We start from the raw sequence: 14,635 nt of genomic DNA, 5'->3' as shown, positions 1-14,635 counted from the left end.
TTCTTGTTTACTTTTAAATAAATGGGGAAGTCTACTTCTTGGGACATTTTACAACTGAAAATATTAAAAGTGCAAGTTGTGATTTAAGACTATTGAATTATTGGGCATGTGTCCAAGTGTCTTTTTCAACACTGAACTACTTTCTGGGTTTGAAAAAGAGGGGTATTAAGAATATGAGTAAGCTATTGTTTATTTAAAAAAAGCACATTTTTGCAATGTTTTCACTTATTAATTTATTTTATTAATTTATTTTATTTATGAATTTATTTTCACTTTGATGTAGCTATGAATATACATTTATATTATCTATTATATGCCAGCTGGTGTTCTGACGACTTGTGCTACCTCATCAGAATGTGCTACCGGTATAGCTCAATCTGTCAAATTTTATCTAAAAAAACAGGGTTAGCACATCTTCACCTTCAAATGTCTATCAGAATGAACTACCTCCTCAAATAGGGGAGTAAAAACAGGGGTAATGCATTTTGTCAGCTTTAAATGTCAATCGGAATGAACTACCACTCTAATAAACAAATTAAATATAAAACTAATAAAATACAAAAATTAAGGCAGTACTCTGATAAACATTTGAAACTGCTACGTCTTTTTCTACAGTGTTCAATAGAGTTGTAGTTAATTTTGCTGGATATTTGAAGCTGACAATATGTGCTACCCCTGTTTTTACATCCTTATTTAATGTGGTAGTTCATTCTGATAGACATTTGAAGCTGACAAGATGTGCAAACCTTGTTTTTTAGATGAAATATGACAAATTGAGCTACTGATAGCACATTCTGATGAGGTGACACAGATCGTCAAACAACGGCATTTCAACTGTGATTCAACTTGGCCCTGGAAGGCCAGTGTCCGCTTTAGTTTGGTTCACTTGCTTCAACACACCTTAAAAGAAGTTTCTATCTAGTTCTAGAAGAGCTGATCAGTTGGTTCAGGTGTGGTGAAACTAAACTCTCCTGTACCCTGACCCTCCAGGACAGAGTTTGTACCCCCTGGTCTAATATTTGCACAATTGCAAAGTGTAAGGCATGGGTCTCAAACTCGATTCCTGGAGGGCCACAGCTCAGTTGTACTTCAACCCTACTTAAACACAGCTGACCCAACTAATCAAGGTGTTAAAAACTAGAGACTATTAGGCTGGTAAGAGTTGAAGGTGGTTGAAGCTAAATTATTCAGAGCTGTGGTCCTCGAGTTGAGTTTGAGACCACTGGTGTTGCACAGTGGCGAGGTGCAATGTTGTGCCATGTCTTTAAAATGTTATTCGTTTTCTATGAAGTTCGAAGTGCCCAGCTGACTGCACTATAAAAATATTTTGTTTACTCATCTTAAATTAAGTCATCGTGTTACATGGACTAAGTAGACTTAACTACTTAACTAAGTTGATTAAGTTGTATTGAAAACTTAAGTTTTCTCAACTTAAAATGTTTAGTTGCTAGAGTTAAATAACTGACCCAACTACCTAATTCAAGCTAACTGGACTCGCAAAGTTTAGTTTTAACTACATTAACAAGTTAGCAGAACTTGCCTAGTTTAGTTTAAATACATTAACTTACATTTTCAAGTTCACTGAACTTAATCAAGTAGATTTTCTTATTTAGAAACAGAACAGACAACAAAATACATTACACATTTTATTCAAGGTCTTTAGTCCCAATTTAACAATTACACAATGTACTTACAATATATATATATATATATATATATATATATATATATATATATATATATATATATATATATATATATATATATATATATAATTTTTTTTTTTACAATGTATTTTTTTATAAAGTTTTTTTTTTTTTTTACAAAGTAATTGTAAAATAAAAGTAATCTTAAGAAGAGAAAAAACATTAAAAAAAATCAGTAAAACTCTAAAATACACAACTAACACAGGCTCTTGGAAAAAAAAAATCACTCCAGATCTTGAAAGATTATAAAATCTGATCTTAAAACATTAAAGCTGAAAGACATAAACACAACATGTACACCAAATCTTATTTACCTTTATCATTACTTGTGTGATAGTAGTGTTTCAGCTTTTAGTATCTTATGACAATTTGTTGATTGGTTGTAGTGAAACTTGCAGCTCCATTTTATTTATCAATACCAAATGTCCCACTCTGCTTAAAGTAATTCTATGAAGAAATGAAAAAAAATAAATAAATAAAGCAAAAACACATTGAATAAATAGTGTACATGACAAAGACCAGAGTAATCACATAATCTTTGAAATACGAATTTACTAAAACCTTTCAAAATTATTTATCTACTGTTGTTTAAATATGTGTTTACTGTGTGCATATGACAGGATAAATTTGGTAAAATATCACCTGTAGTAAGTTTGTCTTTCTCTGGGAGTGTGCTGCAACCTTTAGAATGAGAAAATTGCATTTTATGTGAATTTTTGTAAATATTACTTTACTGTAAACACAGAAAAAAGATATATGATTAATTAAATCTCACCTGTTGTAATTGAATCTGCCCTCTGGGAATGTGCTGCTGCAACCTTCAGATTAAGAAAAACACATTTGGGTAAATTTTTGTAAATATTTGTTCTTCAATATTTGACTACTGTACAATTATAAATGGAAAACTGTTAAAATCTCTCATTTAATAACTCAGTCTGCTCTCTGAACAACCTTTAGAATTAGAAAAGTACATTTAAATGAATTATTGTTAACATTTTTGCTAAATATTTTCTACTGTACCTAAATGGGAGATCCATTAAAATTTAGATAAAAAAATACCTGTAGTAGTTTAGTCACAGAACTAGAAAAGTACTATTTTTCTACACATATTGAGATATTGCAAACCTAAAACTTTACTAGGCTTTATAAATGTGGCCAAACTCCACATGTATTAGTAAAAGGTCTAATCTGCTGTAAAAAAAAACAAAAAAACATTTATACTGGGAACAATACATTAACAATCAGTGCATATATGTCATTTTACAAGTTATAACATGAAGAAGCATTATTTACCGAATGTGATGATTTAAAATTTTTAAAATCTGGTGAAAAATATCCCATGTGTCTAACTTCTTCTGGGGTCTCATGTACGAAGACTTGCGTTGAATTCATACTAAAACTGTGCATACTCACAAAGCTGTAAATGTGCGTACGCAGTAAAAAATTCAGATGTATGAAACACTGCGTACGCGGAATCCCACGCATATTCTCTTTGTACATCCAAATTAACGTGAAATTGAGCACACGTGCATGAGTGCAAAACCCCTCCCTGCCTCCTTCCCCGTATAATATGATAATGATTCCACTTTGGCAAAACTAAACGAAAAAGCAATGGCAAAAGCAAACAAAAAGAGAAACTTTGAACAGAATGTGAATTGGAGGTGCTCCTATCGGAGGTAGACTGGAGAAAAACTGTGTTATTTGTAGGTTTGTCCTCCGGAATTAAAAAAAAAAAAAAAAAAAAAAAATAGAGTGGGAGAGCTGACACAGGTCTTGCAGTGGGATCTGAACATCGCACTGTGAGTGAATTAAAAAAGAAATGGTCCGATGTAAAGATGTAAAATACATTTTGTAGTGTCTATTTAGGCTAAGTGCAAGTGCGTCTGATCGACAGAGACAGCAAAACTAAAGAGAGTTGACATCAGCACATGTCGCGTTGGCGTGTGGCGTTGTTCTTAAAGTGCATGGCAACATGTTTTGACACTATCAATCATGAACTCGGTTCGAATCCAGTGTCTGATGAACTCATTCTTCTTTCACCCACTACACATCAGATTTTGCCTACTCTTCATCACGAAAAAGACAAACGGAATCATTAATCAGTATTTTGTTAAGCGCATTTGAGCATCACATACTTTGTGGAGAAACAGTTTTGCGAGAGAACGCAAAACATCTTTGCGAGGGAACACAAAACATCTTTGCAAGGGGAACGCAAAACTTTGCGAGAGAACGCAAAAACTTAGAAATACATATTTTCCTCCCACCCATTTTTTTCTTTCACGCATTTTTTTTTTTTTTTCACCCAGCCCATTTTTTTCTCCTCCACTACGTCCCTTCCGGAGTTCCGTAAATTATACTTTTTGGAATGACGCGGGACATAAAATTAACGCAGATGGGCCTGTTGAGTACCCTTGATCTAGATTTACTTTGTGGCCACCCTAGCGCCATCTATTGTCCCTCCAGGGGGGCGCAACCCCCAGTTTGAGAACCACTGATCTAGTGCTTTCAGGTTACCTATAATCATCTATTCAGTGGTGTTCATGACTTCAGGAGGCATTGGATGGCAGGGAAGGACATGCTATTTTGCTAAAGTCAGCATTTTCACAGATCGCTTACTGCACATTTAAGATGAAAGAGAAGAGCTGATCAATCTCTTTTTGCTTAAGTTTCATTCACAAAGACGGTGCTGATAATGGAGAGGGGTCTAGCTGCAGACCTGGTGCAGTGCAATCTCGGCTGCATCCAATGCTTTTTAATGGGCTCGCCTAACCCCACCCCTAACCCTAGCCGTAACAGTGACATCACTAGCTCCATTTGAGTGCATTGTGTCTGCCATTGCATAGCTGAGTGATGCAGTCTCAGCTTGGATCATAAAGGCTGCATCCAGATACTATTGGATAATGGAGTTCTTTGTATGGATTGTTATAAAAATATGGTGTTGCCTTTGGTAACACAAGCATAATGTAAACAGAAGTAATCAATATTCTAAAAGTGCTCATTGTTGACATAATTATCTGCACAATTGATTGAGACTGTTAAGTCAAGATGTATAAAAATAAAAGGGGAAAATTTATTTTATTTGAACATACAGTTTTCAAAATGCCTACTTTTATTTAATTAATGAGAGAACATGCTAATCTACTATCACTTGTGAAACCTGTTGCAATGTCAGGTGTTTGTTACTCAATAAACATGTACATTTTATTGTTCTTTGACATTTTCAGTAGGCGTTTTTCTTTTTTTTCAAAATATAGCGCACATGTCCTACCGTAAACATGATCCTTAAAACGTGACACACACATATATATACATATAGACACACACACACACACACACACACACACACACACACACACACATATATATATATATATATATATATATATATATATATATATATATATATATATATATATATATATAAGAATGTCTCCTCATTTTCATTTGTAAAGACCAATTGCTTTTTTAGCACACTATAGACACTAACACCAGAGCATCCACAGATGCTTATTTAAATAGAACATGTTTAAATATGTATACTGCTTTAGGCCACTCCAACTCTCATTCTAACATGCTGCGTTCTTACGTTAGTTTAAATGGACAAAAGTCACTCTAATGCAACTGCAACCATCAAACTTTGGCCTAAATGTTAAGGCATACTCACGCTAGATAAAAACAAAGCAAAACTTATTTTCCATTATTTAATTCTTCTTTATTTCCAAACCGGAGCAGAATGTAGGCCTTCTGCAGAATGTTTTGAGGAAAGTATCATTTCTCACGGATGGCTCGCTCTCGGCACAAGTTCTGTACTTCTGCTGCCCTCTGGTGAACATTCTGGTGATTCTTGCACTCTTCCACATCTTGTTTTATACCATACAACATGTAAATATCTATGGTTTTATACCAGCAGTTACGATTGAACATATTGACTACGCACTCACCCGAATTTCACAATTTCTTATGTTTGTGAGAGAAAGTTGGTGTTCATTCATATATCATTCTTGAGGATTGTATATCGTTCTCGTGGCATTTTACGTTCGTTGTCAATGCTCAAATCAGTCGTATTCCATTTGTGAACACATCAATTCTGAATTAAACGAAATACTAAATGACTGTGGCTAACGTATGAGCAGCGCAGTTAGTCACAACGCCATTGAACGTCCACGGCGTATTACATCAGCATTACGTCAATACGTCGCGTTGGCTGGCGGTATTTTTGTTTTGAATGTACGCTGTTTGATCTGAAGCTGTGGTCAAGCATTAGCTTAAATATAAGTATGGTGAGTACTAGTACGACTAGCTAAATGCTGTTTACAACATGAAAGCACAAGTAGCTTTTGCAAGTGAGAAACAAACGCGTTTGCACTTTACAGGATTGCTTCGCTTATGATCATTTGAAATCGCTGGTTAGTTAGCTGCACGGCTAACGAGTTTACGCCGTTGTCTGGAGTAGATTCGCTCGTTTACTCGCCTATTTGTTTGTTATTGTTATTTTCATTTAGTGTTCTTTTGTTTTATATCAATAACATTTGTAGACCCCAGGTCTACCTAAGCAAATAGAGATGGAGAAGGAGGTTCAGACTTCAGAGGACACAGGCTGTATGAGTGCTGCAAAAGCTGTGTTGTTGGAGGAGTGTGAGGAGCAGTTCGGGCTGCTACAGAAGGTAATTTGACACATTTTAATGTTCTTAGATAAGATGTCCTTTAAGTTGAAGTATATCAGTTTTTTTTGGTATGAAAATAAACCATTTTTGGATTAAAGGCACTCACACCTAGGTGGTTTGAATGTTTACACGGAACGTTAACGTTAATGACAAAAGTTGCATAGTGAGCAGTTCTGACACTGTTATTTTGCTTTTTGATTCAGGATTTCGTCAGGTATTAAAAATACATTACACTGTTTCACAGTTTAGGGCTGTTAAACTAGAATAGAAGTCTTGCACTCTAAGGTTAAAAAAGTAGAATTGTGCAAAATGTAAAAAAAAAAAGGTTCTGAAAAAATGACAATTTCTGCCTAAAGAAAGAAAAACAAATGTCATCTGCATATAAAAAAAAAAATTTAGCAGCAAAAAGTCTAAAGAGTCTTACACAAAGCAAAACAAAGTTTTAGGCCACAGAAAGCCATAAGCTTACTAAAGTGTTGTGTCCTAAAGTCTTAATTTTTCTACGTCCATATGGTCCTATCTCTGATACTCATTTAAATGTTCCAGCAGCAGCAACATTCTTTTTTTTTTTTCACCTGATTACACAATGTTGCTGTTTCGCTAGTTCAAATATAATTAGCTGCATTATAACTACAAATCAGACTAACATTGATAAACAGTAGGTCTATTTATTATTTATTTTAAATTTTGAAATGGAGGACGCTTCTCACTGTGTGCTACCCAGAAATGTATATTTGGAGAATATATTGACAATGTGTTTTCTTGTTATTATTCATCCCTTTGGATGCAACTGACAAATTAATATAAACCTTTATTAATATCTTTCAGCTTCAAAATGAGATAATAATGGCAGACACGGAGGCTTATGATGATCAGTCAAATGAGGTTTGTCCTTCTTTTTAGTACTTTTAAATAAATAGTTTGAATGGGTCTGTGTATCTTGTATTTTCTTTTTTTTTTTTGTGCAGGCAGTGAACCGCCTGATTGCAATCACATCTGAGTTAGAGCAGTGGCAGGAAATTGAACCAAAATGTGAGTAAATATCTGTTGTTATATGTGTCATTTCAGAATTATGTCATGTAAATAATAGGGATGTAATAATACACAGAAATTACAGTTTGGTACCTACCTCGTTTTTGAGGTCAGTGTTCAATATGGTTTTGTTAGAACATGAATAAGCCAACAATGCACCCAGTGTTTGCTTTTTTTCTATTTATTTTGAACAGGTAAAGGTTTTTGTCCCAATCAATCCCAGAACTGAAAAGTGTCTTGTGATGCAAAAGTACAAAGTAATAGAGTAATGAAAAATAGAACTTTTATAATTTCAAATGTTAAGCTCAACACTCCCTAAACAACAGAAACACTTTAATTATGCATTAGGTTTAAGATTCAAACCTGAAATTTCTTAAAATGAAAATGCTAGCCCTCGAGTTCTATCCTCCTGTTGATGCATCAGCGGGTGCAGTGGTATTTAACTTTTTCAACCTCGGCTCTTGTACGTGTGTGTGTGTATATAAAATAACTACAGATTGGCAGATGAGATGGGTCAGTCCATTGTTTTTCTTATGTAAACATATACTTGACGGACATGCGTGACCTTATACATGTGTCTTTTACAGTGTCTTGCAAATAATGATCGCTTGTTTTTTTTTTGTTGTTTTTTTTTTTTTAGATTTTTCATCAAAATAAAAGTTTTTCAAGTTTTACACACTGCTCTGCTCATCAGTGTTTTAAAGAAGTAGACCAATGAGAAGAGCTTTGAGGCAGAGCAAGAGTTGCAAGCTTCTGTTTGCAATAGCAAGTTGGCACGGCAACTTATTTATTTGACTGCAACGTGAAGGAGGATGTACTTTAATAAAAAAATAAAATAATTTTAAGCATTTTACATTTTTAGACCCAAAGATGAAAATAATGTGAATGGTTGTTGCACTGCTGTGGTCTTTTTAGCTCCGGTGACTTTAACATCAGGGGTCTGCTTTTTGTTCCTCTTTTAAAAGATCTAAAACGATTTGGCATAGTCTAGATCTTTTGATGTTGATATTTAATCTGGTTGGTTATTTTGGCTCATCAAACAAGTTTACAAATCAGATTAAAATATCTGGATGAATTGAGCTGAGATTACTATGTGTGCTCATTTTGTCGCAAAGGATATATCTATTGATCCTTGAAATCATGATCAGCAATGCTGTAACCGGCTGTCAGGACAGCAGTGTAATGACATAATCTAAATATTATTTAACTATGTATCAATGTAAGCACAATGACAATTCTTAGTGGATGAAACGGTTTGTTAAATATGATACACAAGAACTTTCCAACTTTGCTGTAGTCTTTTGTACAGACTTTACACTTGCATGTTTTACTAGGGCCAGACAGAATCCGTGTGGGCCTGTAACTATATTTAGCAAATTATTTAGTTTTACCTTTGAAGTGGATTTTCTTTGGGATCATATTCCATTTAAATTTGTGGTCAAAGGCATAACTGGCTGTTTAAAGCTTATTAATACTTCAGAAGTGGTCTGCAACTCCTGCACTGCATTACTTCTCCCACATATTAGCACTCAAGATTGTGTGTGCATAATTCCCGCAAATTTTATAATTAATCTTTCTTGTCTATTACAGTACTCTGTCAGAAAATATACTAGACTGGATGGTATCATATTGGTTGCTTAAAGGTATAAATTAATTACCTAATGAAAGTGTACATACTAGTAACTAAAAAGCACAAAAATGTTCTTTTTGAACCCCTCAATAAGGTACAGTCCCTGCGTCATTTTTAATACCTTTATTTCAGAGTGTGGATTACATAAGTTTTAAATGGTTTTAATTTTTGAATAAATGTTCAATATTTTTATTTTCCTCTCTTTAATGTAGTGCTCTGAATACTTTTATATTTTCAGTATCATCTTCGCTTGAAATTACACAATCTAATGCTTTATGAAATAAGCCTGCTCCTGAGCAGGTTTGAGCTACCAAACATGTTTTTATGACAACAACTCCTGGATGCGCTTTGAAGAACAAAACTATCCTGCATTGTGTCAAATCCTTAATCATCAAATCTAGCTAACTAACTAATTAATGTACGAATAAAAGGGCATCAGGACTGACTGTGTTTGTTGTCTGAGTACATGGTCAGACAAATACATGTACATGTCTATTCAGGGATGTGACTATTGTGGATGAGAACATTGCGACATCGATGCTGAAACGATATATTGTGCAGCCCTTAAGCCACATCTGGTGTAACTATGAATAACACGCTCTATCAAAGACTTTTTATTATTAATTCTTTCTTTCTAGTGCTGACAACAAATACTGAAGTCTTATTAGCTGTTGGAAAAAAGGAGGTATGTCATCACTAAAACACACACACACACACACACACACACACACACACACACACACACACACACACACACACACACACACACACACTGTAATAGAAATGTAATAAAACATTATAGTATTTACAATTTTTTACACATCTTTCCTTGTAGCTGCAAAGACTCCACAGTCAACTTAAAATGGTCCTGTCATGCTCTCAAGCAAAGCTGGATGCCCAGAAAAAGATTTTAAAAAGGTGATTTATTATTTAATATTTATCTTTTGGTGTCATTATGAGTTTTCAAATCACCAAATTTTATTCATTTGTCACCAATATGTTTTTAGTAATTTAAAATCCAGAATAGTTTAATTTAGTATAATTATTTTTTCATATTTTAATAAAAAATATTTTTTCATAACTGTATGAGGTCAGAAAAAACTTTTTTTTTTCTTTTTTTACTGCTGGCTTCTTTGGTTTTGATATTTTAGTACTTATTTTGTGTTGTCTTTTATTTCAAGTAATATTTTTAGGATTTTAGTTTGATTTAACATTGTTATAATTAACTCATATTTTAAATAAGAATATACGTAAGAGAAGTGTGCATTTGTTTCTTAAAGATGCTTAATACTGTGTTGCAAAATAGTACATGTATTTCTTTTTCTGTAATGCTGTTTTAGACATCTGTACACTGTGAAAATTGTTTTTTGTTTTTTTGTCAGGGAGCAGACATGGCAATCAGAGAAGCAAGAAGCATTGAATGCAGTGACAGAGAAAATTGCCAGACTACAACAAGAAAAACTGAAATCAGATCACAGGTGCTTAGTTTTCTTTTCTAATGCTGATGTTAAAACCCTATTGTTTAAACAATATTTGTTTAAAAATGTGACTACTTTAGAATTAATAAATTATTTTTACTCTTTAAAATTTATATGCCATTCAAAACCTCAAAGGTTTTCTTTGTGATGCATTAATTTATTTTGGCTGAAAACAAAAACAGTTAGTACAAGTGCTAGTTCACCCTAAATCGAAAACTTAATCAACCTCTAGTTGTTCTAAACCTTTTTTGAGTTTTTCAAAACTCAAGTTTTTCCATTAAACACAAAAGAGGCTATTTTAGAAACTGGTGACCTTTCGGTCTTCATGATAGAAAAAACAAATACTGTGGAAGTCAATAGTTACCAATTTGTGTTACCAAAATGTGTTTAACAGAAAAAAAATGAAACTCCCAACAGATTTGTAACAAAGGTGAGTAATTGAGGACAGAATGTTCAGTTTTAGTGAAATTGTTCCTTTAATAAGCTTTATTTGCTGATTAGTGTTTGACATCAAACCCTTGAGAGAGTTCAAATAAAGCCCAAACTGTGTCTTGTATGTAAGAATGTACACTCACTTTACTAGGTCACTTTATTAGGTACACCTTACTACTACCGGTTGAACACCATTTTGCCTTAAGAACTGCCTTAATCCTTCATGGCATAGATTCAACAAGGTACTGGAAATCAGAAATTGTGGTCCATATTGGCACGATAGCATCATGCAGTTGCTGAGATTTGTCAGCTGCACATCCATGATGTGAACCTCCAGTTCCAACACATCCCAAAGGTGCTCTATTGGATTGAGATCTGGTGACTGTGAAGGCCATTTAAGTACAGTGAGCTAATTGTCATGTTTAAGAAACCAGTCTGTGATGATTACTGATTTAGGACATTGTGCGTTATACTGCTGGAAGTAGCCATTAGAAGATGGGTTCACTGTGGTCACAAAGGGATGGACATGGTTAGCAACAATACTCGGGTAGGCTGTAGCGTTGACACAATGGTATTATTAATTTGTACTAATGGTCCCAAAGTGTACCGAGAAAATATCCCCCACACCATTACACCATCACCACCAGCCTGAACCATTGATACAGGGCAGGATGGATCTATGCTTTCATGTTGTTTATGCCAAATTCTGACCCTACCCTCCGAATGTTGCGGCAAAAAATGAAGACTCATCAGACCAGGCAACGTTTTTCCAATCTTCTATTGTCCAAATTTGATGAGCCTGTGCAAATAGTAGCTTCAGTTTCCTGTTCTTAGCTGACAGGAGTGGCACACAGTGTGATCTTCTGATGTTGTAGCCCATTTTACCCTCAATGTTTTGCGTTCAGAGATGCTCTTCTGCATACCTTGGTTGTGAGTGGTTATTTGACTTACTGTTGCCTTTCTATCAGCTCCAACCAGTCTGGCCATTCTCCTCTGACCTCTGGCATCAACATGTCAGTTGCGCCCACAGAACTGCTGCTCACTGACCATTATCTTTTTTTCAGACTATTCATTGAAAACCCTAGAGACGGTTGTGCATAAAAATCCCAGTGGATCAGCAGTTTCTAAAATACTCAGACCAGCCCATCTGGCACCAACAACCATTCAAAGTCACTTAATCATCTTTCTTCCCCATTCTGATTCTCGGTTTGAACTGCAGCAGATCGTCTTGACCATGTCTACATGCCTAAATGCATTGAGTTACTGTCATGATTGGCTGATTAAAAATTTGAGTTAACAAGCAGCTAGACAGGTGTACCTAATAAAGTGGCAGGTGAGTATATGCATGGTGTGTTGTGTATTTATTTATTTATTTTTTTACATAAAGATATTTTTTACAAATAACATCAATAAGCAAATGATTCCTAATTTACTTGCAGTGTTTCGCAGGAAATGAAGAGGAAAATCCATAAGTTAAAGGAATATCATAGCAGCCTCATGGAAATGCTGAGCGACATGTTAGCTGAGCACTTCCCACTTCCTGATCCTCAAGAAAACGGCAGTAAGAAAAAAAGAGTAAGTGCCATCAGGTCAGACAATATTGGATTTGATTTTTTTTTTTTTTTACTTTAACTCTCTGCTTTATATGACTATTGGATTTGGATTTTCAGGCTGCTGCATATGATGCTGCAGAGATTAACCTGATTTCACTGAGTGAGATTATCGAGGTATGTTCAGATACCCATCACAATAAACCCTTTCTTTTTATATCTCCACCTTATGTTTGTAATCTTCTTAAGAGGGATAAAATGCGCTATTGAAATAATACATTGGTAATTAAATTGTTTCTTGATCCAAGGTGCTTAATTTACTAATCCCTAAATATTAACACAATTAACAAAACATATTTATTTATTGCAGAGGTTGACCAATAAAACATTAGAGACTCCTCATGACCCTTATGTGACTATTGATGACACTTTTTGGCCACCTTACACAGAGATGCTTCTTCGCAATGGAATTGCTATGCGACATCCAGAAGACTGCAATAAAATCCGTCTGGAAAACTTTTTTTGAATCTAAAGAGCACTTGTCTAAATCTAATTTGAATATGTGTAATTTTGTTTTACGCATGTTTGTTAGTAACTCTCATTGTCTATTTCTTTTATTATTTTTAATTTTTTTTTAAAGCTTGGCCATTATGGATTTTTTATTGCTATTCAATAATGGTTACATATCAGGTCTACCACTTAATATGCGTGTCTGTCTTTTTAATTGTGTTGCTTTTTGTTTAACTTTGTATATACATTTTGTCAAAAATGAACATATGAATTAAAAAATGATTTAATTAAATTCATTTTGGACATAAACTGTGTGACTGTTCTCTCTGATGCTGATTTGTCAATCTAGGAAAGAGGTTTCCATGGTTTAAAATAAGCTTATTCTGCTGACCAAGGCTGCATTTATTTAATCAAAAATACAGAACAAATTGTAATATTGTGAAATGTTATTGTACTATAAAATAACTGTTCAAAAGTAGTTTATAATTTAAATAAATAATTTATTCCTGTCATTTTAAATATGAATTTTCAGCGTCATTACTCCATTCTTCAGAATTACACGATCCTTCAGAAATCACTCTAATATTAGTTATTATTAATAATGGTATTATTATTAATGTTAATAGTAATAAAATCAATGACTGGTTTAAATTTTATTTGAAACTACACAAAATAAAAAAGCAGTTTAAAATTTTAATAAATATTAAACAACACTTTTTTTTTACATTTAATAAATGTCGCTTTAATGAACAATAAATTTCTTGAAAAAAACTGCAAACATTTGACCTGTAGTGTATATGAAGTTTATAAATAAATACATTTATAATCAATTAATTAAACACTTAATATTTAATATAAATACCTCTAGCAATAAATAATAATTCAGAATACATAATGACATGTAAGAATTTCTTCTGCTGAAGAATGTTAAAAAAGTAGCCATTGATATCCGAAGCTTTCAAAAATTATGCAAAATATGCTTTGTTCAACATAAGAAAGAAACCCAAAAAACTTTGGAACAAGTGCAGGGTGAGTAAATGACGTCAGTTTTTATTTTGGGGTGAACTATCCCTTTAATCATTTTTTTTTTTTTTGCCCCCTACAGTCATCCCCGTGTAACAAGAAGTCAAATTTCTCTACAATTAATTATACGGGTAAATTATATTACTACAAATGATAAACAGCATTAAGGGGGAAAATGAGTGCTGGGTAGCTACGTTAATGAAGTTACAGGAACAAGAAAATGCGTATTTGTGACCATGATTTTAAAAAAAATGTAAGTAAAAGGCGAAATTACTGTGTTTTAAGTGATGCATGTTTTTATTAGCTCAGCATGTTATTTTCTTTATGTAATTTAATGACACAACTGCACAAAAACAGTCACCATATGATGCTTCGTCACTGTACTTTATATAGGCCTGTTTTCCTTGAAAAGTTTAAATCGAATAAACTAAAAGTTAATGTACGCTTACACATGTTTCGTGTAGTAAGGTAAAAAGTGTGCCAACTACCAACTCGGGGAAGATATATTCTGTGTAATGTCGTCTCGCCTCAACAGAGGGCGCGGATTGTCCACTTTTACTTTTGTTTTTCTGTCGCTCTATTAGCAGTGGGATTTATTAAAACTAATTAA

The 14,635-nt window shown here is 33.7% G+C and overlaps 2 protein-coding genes across 13 annotated transcripts in view; one reads left to right on the top strand and one right to left on the bottom strand.

Annotated features, from left to right (window-relative positions):
• LOC147846886 (uncharacterized) overlaps positions 1 to 5,881 on the bottom strand; it is a 207,954-nt gene extending 202,073 nt beyond the window's left edge. Inside the window, exons 1-3 of the mRNA XM_087237323.1 lie at positions 5,431 to 5,881; positions 2,482 to 2,524; positions 2,349 to 2,387 (exon numbers count right to left, since the gene is read on the bottom strand). Of these exons, the coding sequence (XP_087093449.1) occupies positions 2,349 to 2,387; positions 2,482 to 2,524; positions 5,431 to 5,566 (218 nt within the window). The 5' untranslated portion in view covers positions 5,567 to 5,881. The remainder of the gene's footprint in view (positions 1 to 2,348; positions 2,388 to 2,481; positions 2,525 to 5,430) is intronic.
• Positions 5,852 to 13,311, top strand: cenpk (centromere protein K). 12 transcript variants are annotated; one of them, XM_087236182.1, is made up of 11 exons: positions 5,909 to 5,986; positions 6,242 to 6,370; positions 7,199 to 7,255; positions 7,339 to 7,402; positions 8,043 to 8,167; positions 9,671 to 9,717; positions 9,868 to 9,950; positions 10,415 to 10,510; positions 12,392 to 12,517; positions 12,613 to 12,669; positions 12,863 to 13,311. In XM_087236182.1, the coding sequence occupies exons 7-11, from the start codon at positions 9,906 to 9,908 to the stop codon at positions 13,016 to 13,018; spliced, it is 480 nt and encodes a 159-aa protein (XP_087092308.1). In that variant the 5' UTR covers positions 5,909 to 5,986; positions 6,242 to 6,370; positions 7,199 to 7,255; positions 7,339 to 7,402; positions 8,043 to 8,167; positions 9,671 to 9,717; positions 9,868 to 9,905; the 3' UTR covers positions 13,019 to 13,311.
• The last annotated feature ends 1,324 nt before the right edge of the window (positions 13,312 to 14,635 follow it).

This window comes from Danio rerio, chromosome 1 (assembly GCF_052040795.2).
Source record: "Danio rerio strain M-AB ecotype USA chromosome 1, GRCz13ab, whole genome shotgun sequence".
In the NCBI taxonomy this organism is placed as follows: Eukaryota; Metazoa; Chordata; class Actinopteri; order Cypriniformes; family Danionidae; genus Danio; species Danio rerio.
Note: the sequence above shows the minus strand (reverse complement) of the source record. Positions and strands in the feature narration are given on the sequence as shown.